A 17,663-nucleotide genomic window follows, 5' to 3' on the forward strand; every position below is an offset into this window, starting at 1 on the left:
TCCTAGCCCCACTGCTGTTGCCTCCTCTAAATGCTTCTGGGGGGTTGTAAAGGTGATAAGTCTCACGTAGGGTCTTGTAGGCAGACTGGCCTGAGCTAGCTAAAGTGAACTCAACACACACACAGCCAGGAGACAGTACACTGTGGTGGAGAAGCTGCTGAATCTATTTCCTCCAGAGTTGAACTGTACACTTCAAAGGCACCATGAGTAACAAATTCATTCCACACTGTTCCCTCCCTGCCAGCATGGGGAGGCAAAGGTTAAAGGGGGCGGGGGAGGTTAAAATAGGCACTAGACAAACAAATGCCTGAGTAGCAAGCTGCTTGCCCCATACTGCAGTCAAACCGTACCATGCAGTTCCCCGGTAGTGCTAGCACAGAGCTGCCTAGGACCCCTCACCCCCATGGAGAAGCGCTTGGTCCCAGCTGTGTACAGAGAGCCCCAGCAGGCAAGGGCCAGCATGAGAATAAATAACCAAGCAAGGGGAGCTGTAGTGATAAGGTGCACATTGGTTCATGATCAGGGACGAGAACACTATTTACAGAGCATCACTCAGTGATGGGAACAGAGGTTCAAACAGGCATAGCCCCAGCTCCAGCCTGCTCAGAGCAGTGGAAAGGTGCCGCTTGCTAAGGGAACAGGCCTAGACCCGCTTCCTAGCCAGGTCCATACTAACCCTGCTCTAGCAGCCAGGGGCAGGGGCAGGGGCTGGCCGAGGGGATTACGGCCTCTGGCAAGGGTTAGGCTGACAAATGGCCTGGGGAATCTGGGCTGCTGCTCAAGTCATGACCCCTTGTGTCAGTAATCCACATCGCTCCACCCACCTACTACCCCCTCTAGCCAGCAGTGTCAACAGGCTGCTCCCGTCGCCACAGACTCGGCCTCTCTCAGAGGTGGAGTGCCCCTGCTGTCCCAGCAGCACAGGTACAAAGCACTACCCCTGGGGGTTTCTACCTTTACAGGGTGGCCAAGTTGAGTCTAGCAGGCAGGAGGTGTAATCAGCCAAGTCTCTCCCCAGCTCAGCTGCCTTTGGCTTTAGAAGGGCAGGTTGTGCTGGGAAAGTGCCAGGCTGTTGAAGGGATCCTGGGAGGGAATGCCTGGCCCCCAGGCCTTCCAGCTGGGGGAGGATGGGGGCTCAAGCACCCTAGCCCCGTTCTATGGAGCATTGCCAAGACCCTCTCCCTTTATGCCCACGCCTTGGCCCAGCAGGACTGGTGCACCCTAAGGGCAGGACAAGGCGTGGACCTTGCTTAGCCAGTCCAAGGTACTGGCTTCACCCCACACAGCCCCTTGGCAGCAGGCTAAGAAGCCAGTGGTGTTCTGGAGCCCTAGGCTGACTGCGCTTCAGGAAGGGGGGGCACCAGCCAGCCCCGGCCCCTCTGCTGGGAAATGCTCAGGGGAAGGGGTAAGTATGCAGGAGAACCGATACTGAGTAAGATGCTTTGGACTCCAGCACCTCAGAGAGCAGCCGAGCCTGAGAGCCAACGAACTAACCAGTCACAGCCCAGGCAGGCAGGCAGGGAGAAGTTGCCATTGGAGGCTCTGGCTGCCCTGCTCCAGGGGCCATGCAGTAGTGTATGAAGAGCAGAGAGCCCTGGGCAGGAGCAGCCCAGCTCTTTTGAAAACATTGCATCTAACATAAAACCTGAAAGTCACTGTAGTAAAAACCATTTTAAAAAAGAGTCTCCCCTCCCCCCACTGCTTGCTCCTGCCTCTCCCCGGGGGGATGGCTGCCCGCAGGCCATGGGCCCGGCTGTGGGCACACAGGAACACGGCAGCATGCAGGGCCCAGCTAAAAATCCAACGTGGGACACTTGCCGTTTTCCCCTCCAGCCGAAGGGACGCACACTCATGCTGAGCCAGAGCAGCGACCCCGCCAATCTGAACAGCTGGAGCCCTCGGGCTGTGGCCTCTCAGCAGTGGATGTGGGCGGTTGTGGAGTTCAGGATCCGGGAGCTGGTGTCAGATTTGGAAGCCTTTGAAAGTTCGCGCTGTTAAAAGGGAAAAAAATGCAAATGAAGTGCCCAGTGGGGGTAGGGCGATACAGTGAGAGGCTGCAGAGCCGGGCTGTGCAGCTGAGTTGCTCTCCAGCAGCCTGGCCAAGGTGGCTGCCTCGGCAGCACGTGCTACCACCACCGAAGGCAGCTTACAGTCAAGCAGCCAGGAGGCATTTCGGGCCCGTAGCCCTGAACAGGCCAAGGTAGAGCAGTGCCAGGTTAGTGCAGGCAGGGGACACAAGAACAAACCATCTCCTGCGGATCCTGGGACTTCCTAGGTGGAGAACAGCTGCCCCTGCCCCCCAGCACGCAGCACCAGTCCCTGCGGGGCAGGCAGCACTCCCATTTGCTGAGAATTTGGGCTCTGTTGGAGCATCTGGAAAGCAAGCTGGTTTGTAAGACAGCCCAAGGGGAGGCAGGGAGGAGTTGGTGTCAGGCACATGGGACTATCGCAATTCTGCCAGAGGGAACCCTGCTTCCTTTTGGTCCAACCACAAGTTACTGGTCCCACTGACCACAGATGCCTCGAGCCCTGTGTCCCAGACCCTCTTGGGAAGCCACAACATCAGGGGCAGGAGCCGTTCTGGAGACTGGCCATGAATGCAGCCTTTGGGCCAGAGTTCTCAGCAAGCAAGCTGGACACATGGAACGCTGCTCCAGGGCGGTGGCCCTGGCTTTTGCTGCCCTGGGGGATTCCTGCTGATTAGACAAGGCCAGGCCAGAGGGCAGGGGGAGCTTGCAGGAGCAGCTGGTTGTTGCAGCAGGGAGGATTCCCGGCCCAGCGGGAGGAGAGCTGCGATGGGCCTTCTCAGCAGCAAACCAGCAGGCCCCTCCAGCAGAGAGCTCAGCAGCTGGGGGGGTGGGTTTGCAGCTCCACTTACCCTGCCTGGCCAAGAACCTTCACCCGCCCTAGGCCTCTGTTGGGGAGCTTAGGTGGGGTTATTAATTCAGACCTCCACCAGCCATGGGACACTGGGGCCCCTGGGGTCAGCAGAACTCCCTGCCTCAGGGCTTGCTGTGAGTGGGGTCAGGGTCAGACAGGCCAGCACAAAGTGACACAGGGAACAGTCAGGCCCTGGCCCATGGCAGGAGGCAGGCTCTCTCACACTGGCTCTCTCCTGCCCTGTGCCAACTAGCAGAGTCAGTGCCACCAGCTGGCTTTGGCCGGAGAGCTGACAGATCCCAGGCAGGAACGCTGAGCTGCCGTGTGCTTCGGGACCAGGGTAAGGAAGGCTTGGCCCATCTAACGCACTTCAGAGAGGCCAGGCAGAGAAGGAACAAGGATGCAGCAGGCTCCCCCTAGAGCCCCGAGCTGAGCAGAGTGTGCTCCTAGACAGGAGCATCGGCGCACCACCACCAACTCCAGCTGCAGAGGATCAGTGCTTCTGCCATGGCTGTGTTTTCTATGGAGCCTGCCTCCTGTTCTTACTCAGCCTTACTCACGTCTCCCTTGGGTGCACCGAACAGCCAACTGCTGCTCTGGGTGCTGAGGACAGGTGAATGGCATGAAAGAGGTGGCAGCCCCAGGCCAGTGGCAGGCAGGCAGTAAGTGGACAGACAGCTGAAGCCCAGCCCCCTGCCACTAGAGACAGCACCCAAGCTGAACAGCGCTTTCGAAGCTACGGCCCTGCGCAGGAACTCAGGAGATCTGGCTACAAAGCCAGGCTCGGCTGCCAACTCCTGAGACACCTTGGATAAGCCAGTGACTGTGCCTCAGTTCCCTATCTGTACCATGGGGCTAACACCTCTCCTCTGGGGCTGGCTACCAGGGAGCAGCAAGGCTCCCGCACACAGAGCCAGGCCAGGGAAGTTCTTACTGAGAGATCAGAGAGTGCATTCATTGCCAGGTGCGTGGGTCCCTCAGCCAGAAACTGAGTGAGGCAGTATTGGAACCACACAGAATGGCAGGGCTAAAGTCACTGGAGTTCGAGCCCACGCTGGCTCCCTAAGGCAGCTCTGGGTGACTGTCCCTAAGTGGCAGGAAAATGGGCTCTGAACACAGCAGAGGTGAGGTATGCTGTGCCTCCGGGAGTGTATGAGGTGCGCAGGGATCCCCTCCCTGTCTGTGCTGCCCAGACTGGATTGTGTTTAGAAGAGGTGAATTACCGCAAACTCAGAATAGGTGCTGGCAACAGAGTTAATGCTGTAGTTACGCTGGGCAGGGGCTGTGGGGGTGCACCCACCGCTCAGGGTGGTTCCATTCAACTGGGACATGTTCTCCTTGTTCCGTTCTGCGTGTGCTGTGCGAGGGGGCTTCATGGCCACGCGGCTGGGGGTCCGAGCAGGCTGACCAAGCTAGAGAGACGGAAGCACTGATGGTTAGGACAGACACGAATAGGACGTGGCAAGTACAGTGGTGCTGGCTTGGTTTCCCCTTCCTTACGTCACCAAACCCGAGGAATCCCGTGTCAGGGCTTGGAGCTCAGCTTTAAATTCTGCCTTGTCCAGCTTCAGCTAGTCCCGGGGGCAACCCTGCTGGGGCAGAGCCCATCATGCCTAGAGTCTGAGCTAAGGCAGCAGGGGCCAGCGACCAAACAATGCGGAGTGATGGAAATGCGCCAGAAGTGCTGCAGACATGTTTTCTGAAGGCCATTGGCTCTCACTGCCCAGAGCAGTGCCCTGCACACCCACATGCAGCAGGCCCGACATGAGCTTTACACCCAGCACATTGGCAGCTTGCAGTTGACCACCGAATAAAGAAGCCCCTCCCCCAGCGGGAGCACCACGGAGCTCGGCGGGACTGCAGCTTGGTACGTACATTGAGGGGAGCGACAGCCTGAACTGCATGTGGGAGAAGCTATTTTATACCTGCCTCCTCCACCCCAAGCTCATACGCCCGCTGCCCAGTCAGTATCCCTCTCCTGGGGGCTGTGCCTACACGGGCTAGAAGAGCCGACTTCCCTGGGGCAGGGCACTGGAGCTAGGGGCAGCATGTGCTTACCTTGCCTCCGGAGGGTGGTGGGCGGGACACTGGGGAGTGGAAGAGCGTCCCCCCAAAGGCGGAACGGAGTGTGCTGTTGGGAGTGGTACAGGAAGTTGCATTGAGCTGAAGGCAAAGTATAAGAAGTTAGTGGTGGAGGCTCAGAGACCAGCCATGCAGGGAAGCCCTTGGAAAGGGGGCCCTTTGCTAGGTTCCCTTTAGTGGCTCCCCCCATGTGGTAACCAGGGTAGCAAGTCTTAGGTTAGCAACAGCCATTGGGAGAATCCCAGCGCACTTGGCTACTTTCCAGGGGAGGTTGCGGACAGAGCCCTCAGTGCTGGCGGGAGGGAGGGAGGGCTCTAGTCACTCCCCGGGGCAGGAGGGTGTGGACAGCTCTCTGGCCGCCATCAGCGAGGTCCTGCTCCCGGCCCCTTTAGGAGCCATGGTATCCCCGGGGCCTGACCCTGCTGTGGCTCTGGGGTGCTAACCACTGGCAGCTCAGCAAGCGCCGTTTCGCTCCTCCCACCTGAAGATGCCCAAGAACTGGGCTCCTTTAAGGAACACCAAGCTTGGCCCGTCTCCCAGCAAAGCTTGCGCTTTTTACCTTCCTCACTTTGCCAGGCGTGTTGGCGCCTAGGACCCGGCGCTTGCTGGGTGTCCTCGGGACGCTGCCATACAGCATCTCTTCTTCAATCTGACGACTCTTCTTCAGTTGCTACACAAGAGACAGGTAGAGCCGGGCCCGGGTGAGGGCCCATTGGAGAGGGGTGCGCCAGCCCCAGTGATTCACACAGTTACGTGCCCAGGGGCATCGAGAGCCAATTAAAACCCAGCCTGCGGCACAGCATAGGGCCAGCTAGTGGAAAGCATCGAGCAGAGCCCACGCAGCAGCGACTCACCCCTGCTAGCTGGAAGGCAGTGCCAGGATGGGAGGACAGACGCCAGGCACAGGTATGAATTAGTGTGGCCAAATCCCAGCTTAGCGGCATCCAGGGAGAAGGAGCACAGTGGGTGCTGGCCGAGGCCTGCAGGATACGCTGATGCCATTAGCTCTGGCCACGTGCAGAAGTGGCAAAGCTCTCCCCCCCCCCCCCCCCCCAAGAGCAGTGAGAGGTTTGCCTATCTGTATCCCACAGCTCAGCCTGTCTCAGGCAGCAGGCAAGGGCCTGTCCCAGTGGCAGTGGAGAACACACCTGGCCCCCTGCCGGTGGGACTTCACTCTGTTCGGCTCTGCACTCACCCGTTCCTGCTTCTCCTTCTCTTTCTCCAGCCGATGCAGCTGCCATTGCTCGCTCACGTATTCCATGAACCGCTGCCCATTCACCAAGAAGGCCTCCTCATGCTCCCGTTCCCAGGCCTCAACCCGAACTTTCAGCTCCTCCTCCAGCTAGGCGGAGAGAGACATACAGACAGTGAATACTGCAGCAGAGCAGGTCAGGCTGTCCCATGCAGCCTGGGATTTCCCAGAGCCTGTGACCTGCCTGGTCAGCACCCAGACCCCTCAGAGAGCCCTGCTTTATGCTGCCAACCAACCCACAGGGCTGGGAGCCTCTGGGACGGCATGCCAAGTCCACACGCCCCGTATTCAGCTCCCATGTGCTGGCAGGCAGGCCACCACCCCAGAGCAGCACGTACTTTGGGGAGAGTCTTCTGAAGTTTCGCTCGCTGCTTTTCTTCCTTCAGGAGGTTGCCCCCTCGGTTAGCAAAGCGACTTGGGTCCGTTGCTTTTCTCTAATGCACAGAAGGCCAAGCAGACAGTTCACATCCTGACATGTCCACCTATGTCCCCGAGATGCCCTCCTGCCCTGCCTGCAGTACTGCGCTCAATCTCTGTTTGCCAGGCCACCCTCCAGTGATATCCTCACATGCCCCCCACCCCCCAGGTCATACTACCCATCTCCCCAAATTTTGCCTTGTGGGCACCCTGGCCTTCCTCAGCCGCCAGCACTCCCCAGAGCTAGGGTCAGTTGGTATGCTCCCTGCAGGGACAGTACCTCCAGCTCCAGGAAAAGCCTCCAGTTTTCCTCCCATTTGTGAACAGCTTCAAAGAGCTCTTTGTGTGTCTCGTAGTAATGCTTCACATGCCCCACCTCAGCGTCGTGGAGCTGCAGCAGGGCCTCGGTGCAGTCCTCTGCAAAGGGATGGAGAGCAGAGTCACCAGGGCACAGACAACAGGAATCCCAAACTCAGAGCAATGGGGCAGCAGCAGGCCAGGCTGCTGAATGGGAAGCTCCACTGGTGAGCACCCTGCATGCCTCCAGCTGGCCTGCACAGCTCCCTACGGGGCAGACAAAAATCCAAGGCCCAGCCCCAGGCCCAACCTGGAAACCCCATACGCACCCTCGTAGTAAGGGGCAAAAGCTTGTCTCTGCTCAGTGCCGTAAAAGCATTTGTCCCAGTAAGCGGCCAGCTCTGCTCTGATTGCTTCAATCACAGTCTTCATGTTCTGCAGCTTCAGCTCCTCCAGACGGTCCACCTCGAACTGCAGCTAGAGACCAGAACAGAGCAGGCAAAGTCCTGGGCGTCAGGGCACAGCAGGACAGGGAGGGGGATTTACTGGGTGCTTCAGGGAGAACCAGCCTGGAGCGGCTGGGGATCGTTCCTGGCCATCCTAGAACACAAGAGCCGGCAGGCACTAGTGCCCATGGCCAGCACTCAGAGGCAAGGCTCACATCCCTCCCTTTACACCAAAGAACAGCCCCCCATGGCTCTGACCGGGCACGGTTTCCTTACGGCTTTCTTGGTTTTGGCTCTGGATCCGGTCATGTAGGTGGCAAAGGCTTCTCTCTCCTCCGCAGGGACCTGCAGCCTGTCCCAGAGCTCCGCAATTCTGGCGCGCAGCTCACCGCAAACAGCTTCATTTAAAGCTCTCCGGGCCTCCAGCTAGAGCGGGGAAAGCACAGGGGCAGCATTCCGGCAGCTAGCAGGGTAGCTCACTTCTGTTCAAGGGGGACTCATCAGAAGTACCTGCTCACTGCAAAGGCAGGAGCCCCCATACCTCTTCATCTGCCCCTATTACAAGCCCTCTTCACCAGTGCCAGGACCCTTTTACTGGAGCCACAGCACTAAATCTCCCTGCAAACTACAGCATGGAAGACTTCAGACCACTGTGCTCCATACCTGCTGCAGCAGCTCTTTAAGAGCAGCTATGTTCTCCATAGAGAGGCAGAAGGCGTCCTCGTCCTCACACACCACATCCCGCTCGAAGCTGGTGTCAGGGACATGATCCAGCTCCTCCATGCACAGAATGATCTGCCGTTTGATGCTGACGAACTCCTCTCTCCTGCGCTCCTGGAGGCAGAAAGCAACAGCGCTAGAGGCCAGGAAGCATCCTGCCACACAGGTTTCTCTCGCACACTCTCACACACACACTTCCCCCCTGCACCACCACCACCCACCCACCCACAAAAGACCTTCTCAGCAGCCAGTGCTGCCAGGTGGCGTCTGAAGCAGTCGAGCTCCTCCAGGCTGGGCACAGAGTTGCTGTCGATGCTGTAGGGGGTCATGCAGAGAAGGTCACACAAGTCTTGGTCGCGTTCTTGCAGAGTTTTCAGCTCCTGCTTCCTCTCTCTCTTCTGCTTCAGCATCACTTCCAGGCGAGTGCGCAAGTCCTTTTCCAGCTGCAGGATGGTGCTCTCCTCCTCCTCCTCCTGAGAGAGCACAAGACATCAGCACTGCTCTCTACAGCAGCTCTAGCCAAGGTGCATTGACCTGGTTAGTTCCAGGCTGACAGGGCGAGACACCCCAGCAGAACAGCCCTTCCACAGGGAAAGTGGATCAGCTGCAAGAAGCCAGGTCTGCAGCATGAGCCTGTGCCACCCCCACTCAGCCTGCAAGACCCCATTGGTGGTCCAGAGCTCTGTGCTCCCTGTGGTTCACTGATGAGCTCTCAGGAGACAGACTTTGGGAAACAGCCAGTTTCTCCTGTGAGCTGGGGCCCTGCGTGAGGCACCGGGGTGAGGACTAAGCCAGTAGAAGACAGTGTAACTAGACTGGATGGACAGGAGGGAGTCTCAGGGCCAGGCTCCGGAACGCACCTCAAATGGATCCAGCTGGAGCTCCTTGCAGAGAGTGTCCAGTTCCTTGCGACACATAGCAATGCTTTTCAGGAGACGCTCCTTCAGGTTCTCCTCCTCAGCCACCATCATATCCAGCAGACCCTGCAGCAGAGTGACAGTGAGCATTGGCTAGTGAGCAGCAGAGGACGGGTGGGAGAGCCAGAGGAGTGAATACGCTAAGCCTGGTGTCAGGAGGTTTGGAGCAGAGCCTACTTACATCCCTGAAAGGCTTTGCCTCTGGGCATGCTGGGCAGAGAGCACAGTGCCCACCGCATGGACTGGAGTGAGAGGCTTTACACTGGGCACAGGAGATGCAGAAGGGCAATGCCAGGGCAGAGCTGCAGCAAGACCCCCCGATCTCTATGCTCTGGTGAGGCAAAGCGGGAAATAGTGGGTAGGGCTATATCTACAGTCTGGTAGGGAGGGCTGCCTCAGGGGCCGAGAGACAGGACTGTTAGTCTGCAGGGACCTGACAGGGACTTCAAGGCACCCAGGCCACCAAGATCAGAATGCGAGGGCGATAGAAGTTGTGCAACGGGGGTCTGGGCCTCTCCCCGCAGAGCAGGACCGGAGAGGTGAACAGTCTGCAATGTGATGGAGCAGGTACACAGCCCTAGGGGAGACACTCTGTCCTGCTCTCCCGCAGCCCAGAATGTATCATGCCTGCCCACCACCGAGGTGCTAACGCTGCGCCTCGCTCAGAGCCCCCTGTCCTGGGGAGCAGGTCCATTTTCCCACTGGGCACTTGGCCAACTCAGTAACCCAGGGGAGGAGTGTGAGAGTCACAGAGTGTCACCCCTGAACCTCAGAATGATCATCTGTGAAATGGGAATAGTACTTACAAGGCTTGAGAAACCCACTCGCCGCAGGGGAAAGTATCTGGAGCAGTCGAGTGGGCCTGGAAGCGGAGCAGCAGAAGCAAAGCAGAAAGGGGCAGTGGCTAACTCAAGAGAAGCAGGGAAGGAAGATTATCTGAGGGGGAAAGGAGAATAGAAGAGGAGAGGGGAGAACTCCATGCAAGGGGAAGCCAGGGCGAGAGGGAAGAGCAGCGTGGGAAGAGGTACAACTTATGGCAGGAGAGGAGGGAGAAGCAGAGTTCAGACAGAAGGTCCAAGAGCCAGGAAACAACAGAAAGCGGTTCAGGGTAACTCCCAGGAACAGGCTGTTGTGTGCCTCTTTTGCAGGGGGGTGCGGGCTAGGGCTGTACAGGAGTTTGGACCCTGCCCAGTAGGCCTAGTAGGCACAGGGTACATTTTTCAAGCTTGTACTTAACACCTTTGTGAAGGGTTTTCAGAGTTTTGGATGAAGACAATCACAGGGGCCAGGGCACAGTTACAGGAGGACAAGAGCCTTGGGCACATTAGAGAAGCCAGCTATCCCGGGAGCAAAGGGCACCTTTGGATTGGATTGGATGGCCCTGGGATCCAGCACAAGAGAAGCCAGTGGAGATGGCTTTTGAGTGCTCGGGATCCTTCCTGGATGCTAGCCAGCTGTTTCCACTGCCACCCCCAACCAGACCTCTGGATGGCACGGGTGTGTGTTTAGCACATGCATGATTAGAAATAGATGGCTAGCAGCAGGAGGAGGAGGAAAACTAGTCATCTATAGGGCAGGGAGGTAAGAGGGCTGGAATGGTTAGGTCCTAGACACTGCTGAAGACAGAACTGGAAGGGACCCAAACAGATCTGCTGGCCATGCTAGGGCCTACATCCCAGATTGGACATGATTGGGCAGGGCTCCCCTGTATCATGCCGAGGAACAGGGAAGCTGAAAGCCTGACACAATGACTTCTGGGCCACCCCAGTGGAGCAGAGCTGGCCAGCAGGAACTGTTCAGACCAGGGTAGGTTCTCACTAGTTGGCACAGTCAATACCCCTTCTAGACTGGCCAGTGCTGACCTCTTTGCTGAGTAGCTGCAGTTAGCAGCACATACTGGGGAAGTTAACAGATTTTCTGCAATATCCATTGTATTTCTCCAGGCTCATGATTCTGAGGAGAGGCAGCGTAAGTCTAGCAGGGATAAAGCGCCCCTGAGCTGCCAGGAAAGGCCTAAAGAGAAAGCACCAGTTTTGCCCTCCTTCCCCACCAGTTCTTCCCTGCCCAAGGCAGAGCAGCTGCTTCCCTGCAGGGCGCTGGGGTCAGGTGTACACTCCGCGAGTTCATTCATCCCTTACAGTGTCTGGATACAGAGCAAGGGCGCTAGAGGGAAAAGTACTCGCCTTGATGTGCTTCTTCACCACTTCTGTTCGTTGCAGTCGCTGCTCCTCAGGGATCCCAATCTCCTCCCAGATATCCCGAAGGTGACCCAGCGCTTTGTTCAGACATGCCACAGACTCTGCAGCCAGCACCTCGCTGAGGGAGGCAGGAGGGACAGTTGTAAAACACTTCCATCACAATCACTTCACTTCAGCTCCACTGAAGAGAGGAGACTTAAAAACTAGATCTCGCATGAGATGGAATAGAGGGTTGAGTTTTAAAACATCTATTTGGACAAACTGGTTTGCATTCCTTTGGACAAGTTGTAAAGAGCTGCTCTATTGCTGACGTGGCTGGACTGGGGAAAGACCCACCCAACAAAACCTCAGGCTGTGAGGAAACGGAGGGATCAAGCGCTTACTGCGCCTCACGTTCTCGCCAATATTCTCAACACAAAGTAATAGGAGATTATTCTTTAGTGTTGGGAAGCACCCAGGAGCCCATTGTGCCAGGCACTGTACGAACACAGAACAAAGAGACACTCCCTGCACCAAGGAGCGTTACGATGCCCAACGGATGAAGATGCTGTTATGACATGCACATAGAACAATCATCCATTGGTCATTGCCAGCCGTAATAAAGTTTCAGGGCTGGAAGCGAACCACTCAGGTAGTTATGCATTTGCTGCCAAAGCATTGAAGAAATTCACATGACTGAGTTTGCTGAAGTGCTAAACCAGCTTTTGACAGCACTATCCTCTTCTGCAGAAGCAGAGAGAATACTGCCTTCATTTGTAGGAGTTTGTTCAAAGTTGAGAAACTGACTGAGAATTGAAAGTTTGTTTCCCCCCTTCAATCTATGAATAAAAATGAGAGGAGAGGAGGAGATCTCTCAGTTCTAAGAACTTGAAGGACATGGTGTCCAGAAACACTCAGTTCAATTCATTAACTACAGCGAATACCTCCTTTGGTCATAGAGTCCGAGTTTCTAGCCAGAAGCAACCATTAGATCATCTAATCTGACTTCCTGTGTAACGCAGGCCCTTACATTTCACCCAGTGCCCCTGACTGGGCCCAGTAACTTGGGTTTGGCAAATGCACGTTCCAGAAAGGCTCCGGACTGGAAGCCATCAAGAGAGAGAATCCACCACTGGCTCTGGGAGTCTGGTCCACCACCCTCCCTGTTGAACATCTGTAACTAATTTGAATTCAGCTTCCAGCCATGGGCTCTTCTTTGAGCTGTGTCCCTATGGGTGTTCCACTAGGGGGACATCTCAAAGAACCACAGTTACTATACAGGGTGAGTAACCGTCCCTTCCAGTTCTAGGAGATGGGATATCTCCATTTCTTCTCATGCGTCTGATGAAGTGGGTATTCACCCACGAAAGCTTATGCTCCAATACGCCTGTTAGTCTATAAGATGCCACAGTACTCTTTGTTGCTTTTTACAGATCCAGACTAACACTGCTACCCCTCTGATACATTTCTTCTCTTGTTCTGCTGGTCTCCTCGAGGTGAAAGACCTCTTTAGTACTCAGTATTTTCTCCCAGGGAAGGTACTTATACTCAGTAATCAAGTCACCTCTCAGACTTTTTGATAGAGCTCAATATGTTTAGTTTAAGTCTCTCACCGAAGGGCATTTTCTCCAGCCCTGAAATAATTTTTCTGGTTCTTTACACACCCTGTCCCATTTTTCAACACCTCTTTAAAAATGTGGAAGTGCACATAATATTCCAGTAGTGGTCTCACCAATGCTGTATACAGAGGTAAAAATCATCTCCCTATTCATACACCCAATGATCGCATTAACCCTTTTTGCACGGGTAGCTCATGTTGAGTTGCTCATCCAGTAGGACCCCAAATCCTTTTCAGAATTACCGCTCTCCAGGAGACAGATCCCATTCTGTAGGTATGCCTGGCATTCCTTGTTCCTGGATGGGTAACTTTACATTTGGCTGTATTAACACACATTTTGTTTGCAGATTACTGTTTGGCTGCCCTATTCTCATCATTAGTAACCACTCCGCCAATCTATCTCATCTGCAAATTTTATTAGCAGTGATTTTATGTTTACCTCCAGATCTGATGAAAGCGCTGAATAGTATTGGGCTTAATACTTATCCACATGGAACTTATCCACATAGAAACATCCCCATTCAATGAGGATTCCCTGTTGATGACTAGTTTGAGATTGGTCAGTTCGCCAGTTCTTAATCCATTTTATATATGCTTTATTGATATTGCATAGTGCTTTTTTTTGGGGGGGGGGGGGGGGGAGAATCAGGATGTTGTATGGTTCTAGCTTAGTGTCTTCAAAAGTCTAAATCGATAAGTTACTTTTATCAACCAAATTTGTAACCTCAAAGAATGAAATCAAGTGTGTTTGGCAAGGCCTATTTTTCATAAAATCATGTTGACTAGCATTATAGAAACATAGGACTGGAAGGGACATCGAGAGGTCATCTAGTCCAGTCCCCTGCACTCATGACAGGACTAAATATTATCTAGCCCATCCCTGACAGGCGTTTGTCAAACCTGCTCTTAAAAATCCCCAATGATGGAGATTCCACAACTTCCCTAGGCAGTTTATTCCAGCGCTTAACCGCCCTGACAGTTAAGAAGTTCTTCCTAATGTCCGACCTAAACCTCCCCCTTATGTTCCCTCTCAGTCTTCTCTTCCCCAGAAGAAAAACCCAGTTTTTTCAATCTTCCCTCATAGGTCATGTTTTCTAGACCTTTAATCATTTTTGTTGCTCTTCTCTGGGCTCTCTCTAATTTGTCCACATCTTTCCTGAAACGTGGCACCCAGAACTGGACACTCCAATTGAGGCCTAATCAGCACAAAGTAGAGTGGAAGAATTACTTCCCTTGTCTTGCTTATAACACTCCTGCTAATACATCCCAGAATGATGTTCGCTTTTTTCGCCTTTAGTTACACCAGTGGACTGAAAAGTTCTATTTCATTCTCATAGGATACTAGTACATCATTCTGCTTCATGAAAGGTACTTCTTCATCCTGCAGATCCTGTGCTTGAAGATAAAAGGGCCTTGCTTATTATCTGATAATTCAACATTTCTATCCAAGAATGCGTCTCTCTTCCCCCTCTCGGTCACAAATTGCCAGTCCACCTCTTTGGTTCCTTCTCTCACAGATGATCCTTCTGCTGGTGGCAATTATTTCTGAATCCGGTTGTCTAGGAAGTCTTTGCTTGGATGCTACGCAGCATTGAAATTTGCTCTCTCATACCATGTTTTCTCATACCACTACAGCCACCACCAGAACTCTCTCTTTCTGGCAGAAAAAGAGAGCAGAGCACATCCAAGGCACATCACAGCAGTTTTGCCTTCATTGTCCATATCTTCACTACCTAGTGTGGAGCCATACCTCTCCCCAACTCCCTTAGTTGCCGCTCCTGTTCTGCTCAGGAGTGGGCCTGGAAACTGACAAATCCTGAACCTCCCTGCTCAGCTCCATCCCCTTGCTACCAACACTTAGACTTCAAAAACCAGGGCTGGTCATAGACCCAAGGGTCCCAGACACAAATAAAACTCACATGGCTTGCTTAGGGACCCAGAGGCCAGCCACAATACCCTCAAGGAGAACAAAATAGACCAAACACCATTCACCAAGTATCTTTTATCTTCAAGTACAGGATCTGCAGCTACACCCTGCGAAACACCCTTATTTATTAAATCAGTTTTAAATGCAAAACATATTTCGATAAACGTCTTATGTTCCCAGTACATTTAAGGTCATTTCTTTTAATTAACAAAAAGCTATTTTAAAATGCAGTTTTGTGCATTTTTAATTGAATTCCAGTTTTCATCCAAATGTCACGAGTAAAAACAAATAAAATCCTCATCTCGTAAATGTCATTCACCATATTCTAACATATTAAAAACAAAGAATCTGAATAATTATTATATAATTGCCCAAGTATTTATAGACCTCTTAAAAACATGAGCATAAACATAAGAACAGCCAGACTGGATCAGATCAAGGCCCATCTAGCCCAGTATCCTGTCTTCCAACAGTGGCCAATGCCAGGTGCTTCAAAGGGAATTAAAACAACAGGCAATTATCAAGTGATTCAGTCATCCTCTATCCTTGGTTCCCAGCACCTGGCAGTCAGAGCTTCGGGAGCCCAGAGCATGTGGTTACATCCCTGACCACCTTGGCTAATAGCCATTGATGGACCTTATTACACTCCAGGAACTTCTCTAATGCTTTTTGGAGCCCACAGATACATTTGGCCTTCAGGACATCCCCCGGCAAGGAGTTCCACAGGTTGACTTGCGTTGTGTGAAGAAATACTTCCTTCTGTTGGCTTTCAACCTGCTGCCCATGAATGTCATTGGGTGCCCCTAGTTCCTGTGCTGGGGGAGTCACTCACAGTCCCCACCCCGCCCTGACTGGCCAGGCCGCCGCCAGATCCCCCCTTGGTCGCCTCCTTCCCAGGCTGAGCAGCCCCCGAGCGGTTCCGCGCTGCTCCGGGCCCCGCCCGCGGCCTTTCCCCCGTGCAAACGGCGCCGGGCCCCGCGCGTGCTGGGAGCGGTCCCTTCCCCGGGGCCCCGGCCCGCGCCCGCCAGCCGCAGCCAGGCGAGCCCCGGGCCGCTCCGGGCCCCGCGCGGCTGGGGTGAGACCGGGCTCCGAGCCAGGCCCCGCGCCGCCGGCAGCGCTGGGGGGAGACGGGCGGCGCGGGGCGGGGCGGCCCGGCAGCCCCCCCTCACCTCACCTCTTCCTCATGGCGGCGGCGCTCCCCGGCCCCTCGCTCCGCTCCGCGAGCCCGGGCGTCCCGATTCAAACTCCCCTCCCTAGCCCGCGCATTGGCTGCTGGGCTGCATTACGTCACGGCAGGCCCCGCCTACAACCGCCGCTTCGGCCACGCCCCCCGTCCGGCCTGGGAAGAGTTCCCTTTCGCCTTCAAACCGCGTCCCTCATCGCCGCCCGCCCCGCCCCGCGCTTATGTCAACCAATAAGCAGTCAGCGCCCCAGGGCCGTAAGCCAATGAAGAGAGCGTGACGAGGTGAGGCGAGACGCCGCTGCACGCTGGGAGCCGTCAGCGCAACGTGATCACGTGGCCTTGCAACCCAGCCCCCGCGCGGAGTCCAGTCCGTTCCCAGGCTGCCCAGCCCCTCCCCCAACAGCGCCCCTATTGCACCAAACTGAACACGCTGGCTCCGCCCCCTGCCCCGCCCCTTCCGAGCCCAGCCCCCCCGCCTGTCACTAAACTGGGGAGGAGGGGCTTGGGGTGCAGGAGGGGGCTCGGAGCTAGGCCAGGAGCAGGCTCAGGGCTTGGGGTGGAGGCTCTGGGGAGGAAGGGTTAGGGGTGCAGGAGGGGGCTCCAGGCTGGGGAATGTGGGCGGGGGCTCAGGGCTAAGGGAGGGGGGTGGGAGCAGGCTCCAAGAGGGAATTTGGGTATGGGAGGGGGTTGGGGTACAGGAACAGGCTCTGGGAGGGGGCTCAGGGTTGGGGTGGGGGTCTCGGAGGGAGTTAGGGTACAGGAGGGAATTCCAACCTGGGGCAGGGGCTCCGACCAGGCAACCCTGACCTCAGGCAGCTCCTGGCAGCAGGGCTAAGGCAGACAGCCTGGCTCCACACTGCTCTCAGAAGTGGCTGCCATTGGTTCCTGGCCAATGGGAGCTGCAAAGCCAACGCTTGGGGCAGAGGCAGTTCAGGGAGCTTCCTTGATCAGCCCTGGGCCTTGGGACTGCAGGGACATGCCAGACACTTCCAGGAGCTGCACAGAGCCTGCCTTAGCCCCAGTCCACCTCCGACCAGACTTTTAGTGGCCTGGTCAACACCAGGGACCCTTTTCGACCGGGAGTACCGCATGAAAACTGGATGCCTGGCAACCCTACTACATGGCCAGGACTGCCCCCCACATTAGCACCAGCTCAACCCCTTGTCTGGCATCTGCCCAGAAACCCCCCCCCCCCCTTCTGCCAGAAAGCCAGCACTCCCTGAGGGTCTGGAGCAGCAGGACTGGGGCACTCTCCTCCAGGCTAACTGCAGGTTTAAACAGCACTCCCCCACTCTAAGTTAGGTCTCACTCTAGCTTCTCCCCTACTCACTGTGGCAATAAGTCCACCCCCACACTCCAGCTGGGAATCATAGGATGGGAAGGGAGCTGGAGTGGTCACCTAGTCCAGTCCCCTGCACTCATGGTAGGGCTAAGCATTATCTAGCCCCTGCTGACTGGAACTGCAGAGAATTCCAGCTGGGGGACCTTCCAACAGCTGCTTCAAAGGCTCCATGCAAGGGGATGCGGGCGGTAAGCAGCTCCAGGGACAAGAACCACAGCCCATTAGAGACCAGAGATGCTGGGACTAGCCTGATCCCACCTCCCTGCCCTGTGGTTAGATAAAGACAAGTGCTAAAGGCTGACCAAATATATTTGATATGGTACAGATCATTGTACCACTATTACATACTTCTGCCAGCGCAATCCTATGCTATTCAAATCCCAGCCCCAACTCCCCCCACACCCC

The 17,663-nt window shown here is 55.4% G+C and overlaps 1 protein-coding gene across 4 annotated transcripts; it reads right to left on the reverse strand.

Annotated features, from left to right (window-relative positions):
* Nucleotides 1-141: 141 nt before the first annotated feature.
* Nucleotides 142-16,286, reverse strand: PRC1 (protein regulator of cytokinesis 1). 4 transcript variants are annotated; one of them, XM_054042880.1, is made up of 14 exons: nt 15,908-16,286; nt 11,195-11,327; nt 8,955-9,077; nt 8,331-8,564; nt 8,038-8,208; nt 7,651-7,800; nt 7,258-7,405; nt 6,912-7,048; nt 6,553-6,648; nt 6,158-6,304; nt 5,531-5,632; nt 4,939-5,043; nt 4,104-4,292; nt 142-1,991 (listed from the first exon to the last, which is right to left on the reverse strand). In XM_054042880.1, the coding sequence occupies exons 1-14, from the start codon at nt 15,916-15,918 to the stop codon at nt 1,914-1,916; spliced, it is 1,824 nt and encodes a 607-aa protein (XP_053898855.1). In that variant the 5' UTR covers nt 15,919-16,286; the 3' UTR covers nt 142-1,913. The 4 variants fall into 4 exon arrangements, with proteins under 4 accessions (XP_053898855.1, XP_053898854.1, XP_053898856.1 ...); XM_054042879.1 differs by having other exon boundaries at nt 5,522-5,632; nt 15,908-16,285; XM_054042881.1 differs by having other exon boundaries at nt 4,181-4,292; nt 5,522-5,632; nt 15,908-16,284.
* Nucleotides 16,287-17,663: the final 1,377 nt, after the last annotated feature.

The sequence above is a fragment of the Malaclemys terrapin genome, chromosome 10 (genome assembly GCF_027887155.1).
Source record: "Malaclemys terrapin pileata isolate rMalTer1 chromosome 10, rMalTer1.hap1, whole genome shotgun sequence".
NCBI classification, from domain to species: Eukaryota; Metazoa; Chordata; order Testudines; family Emydidae; genus Malaclemys; species Malaclemys terrapin.

What these genes read in the sequence shown, in the direction of transcription:
- PRC1 (XM_054042879.1), bottom strand. An exon ending in TTAAAGAGCTGCTGCAGCAG is followed by an intron (nt 7,801 to 8,037) that starts GTATGGAGCACA and finishes TCCCCGCTCTAG; the next exon opens with CTGGAGGCCCGGAGAGCTTT. An exon ending in GAGCCAAAACCAAGAAAGCC is followed by an intron (nt 7,406 to 7,650) that starts GTAAGGAAACCG and finishes TCTGGTCTCTAG; the next exon opens with CTGCAGTTCGAGGTGGACCG.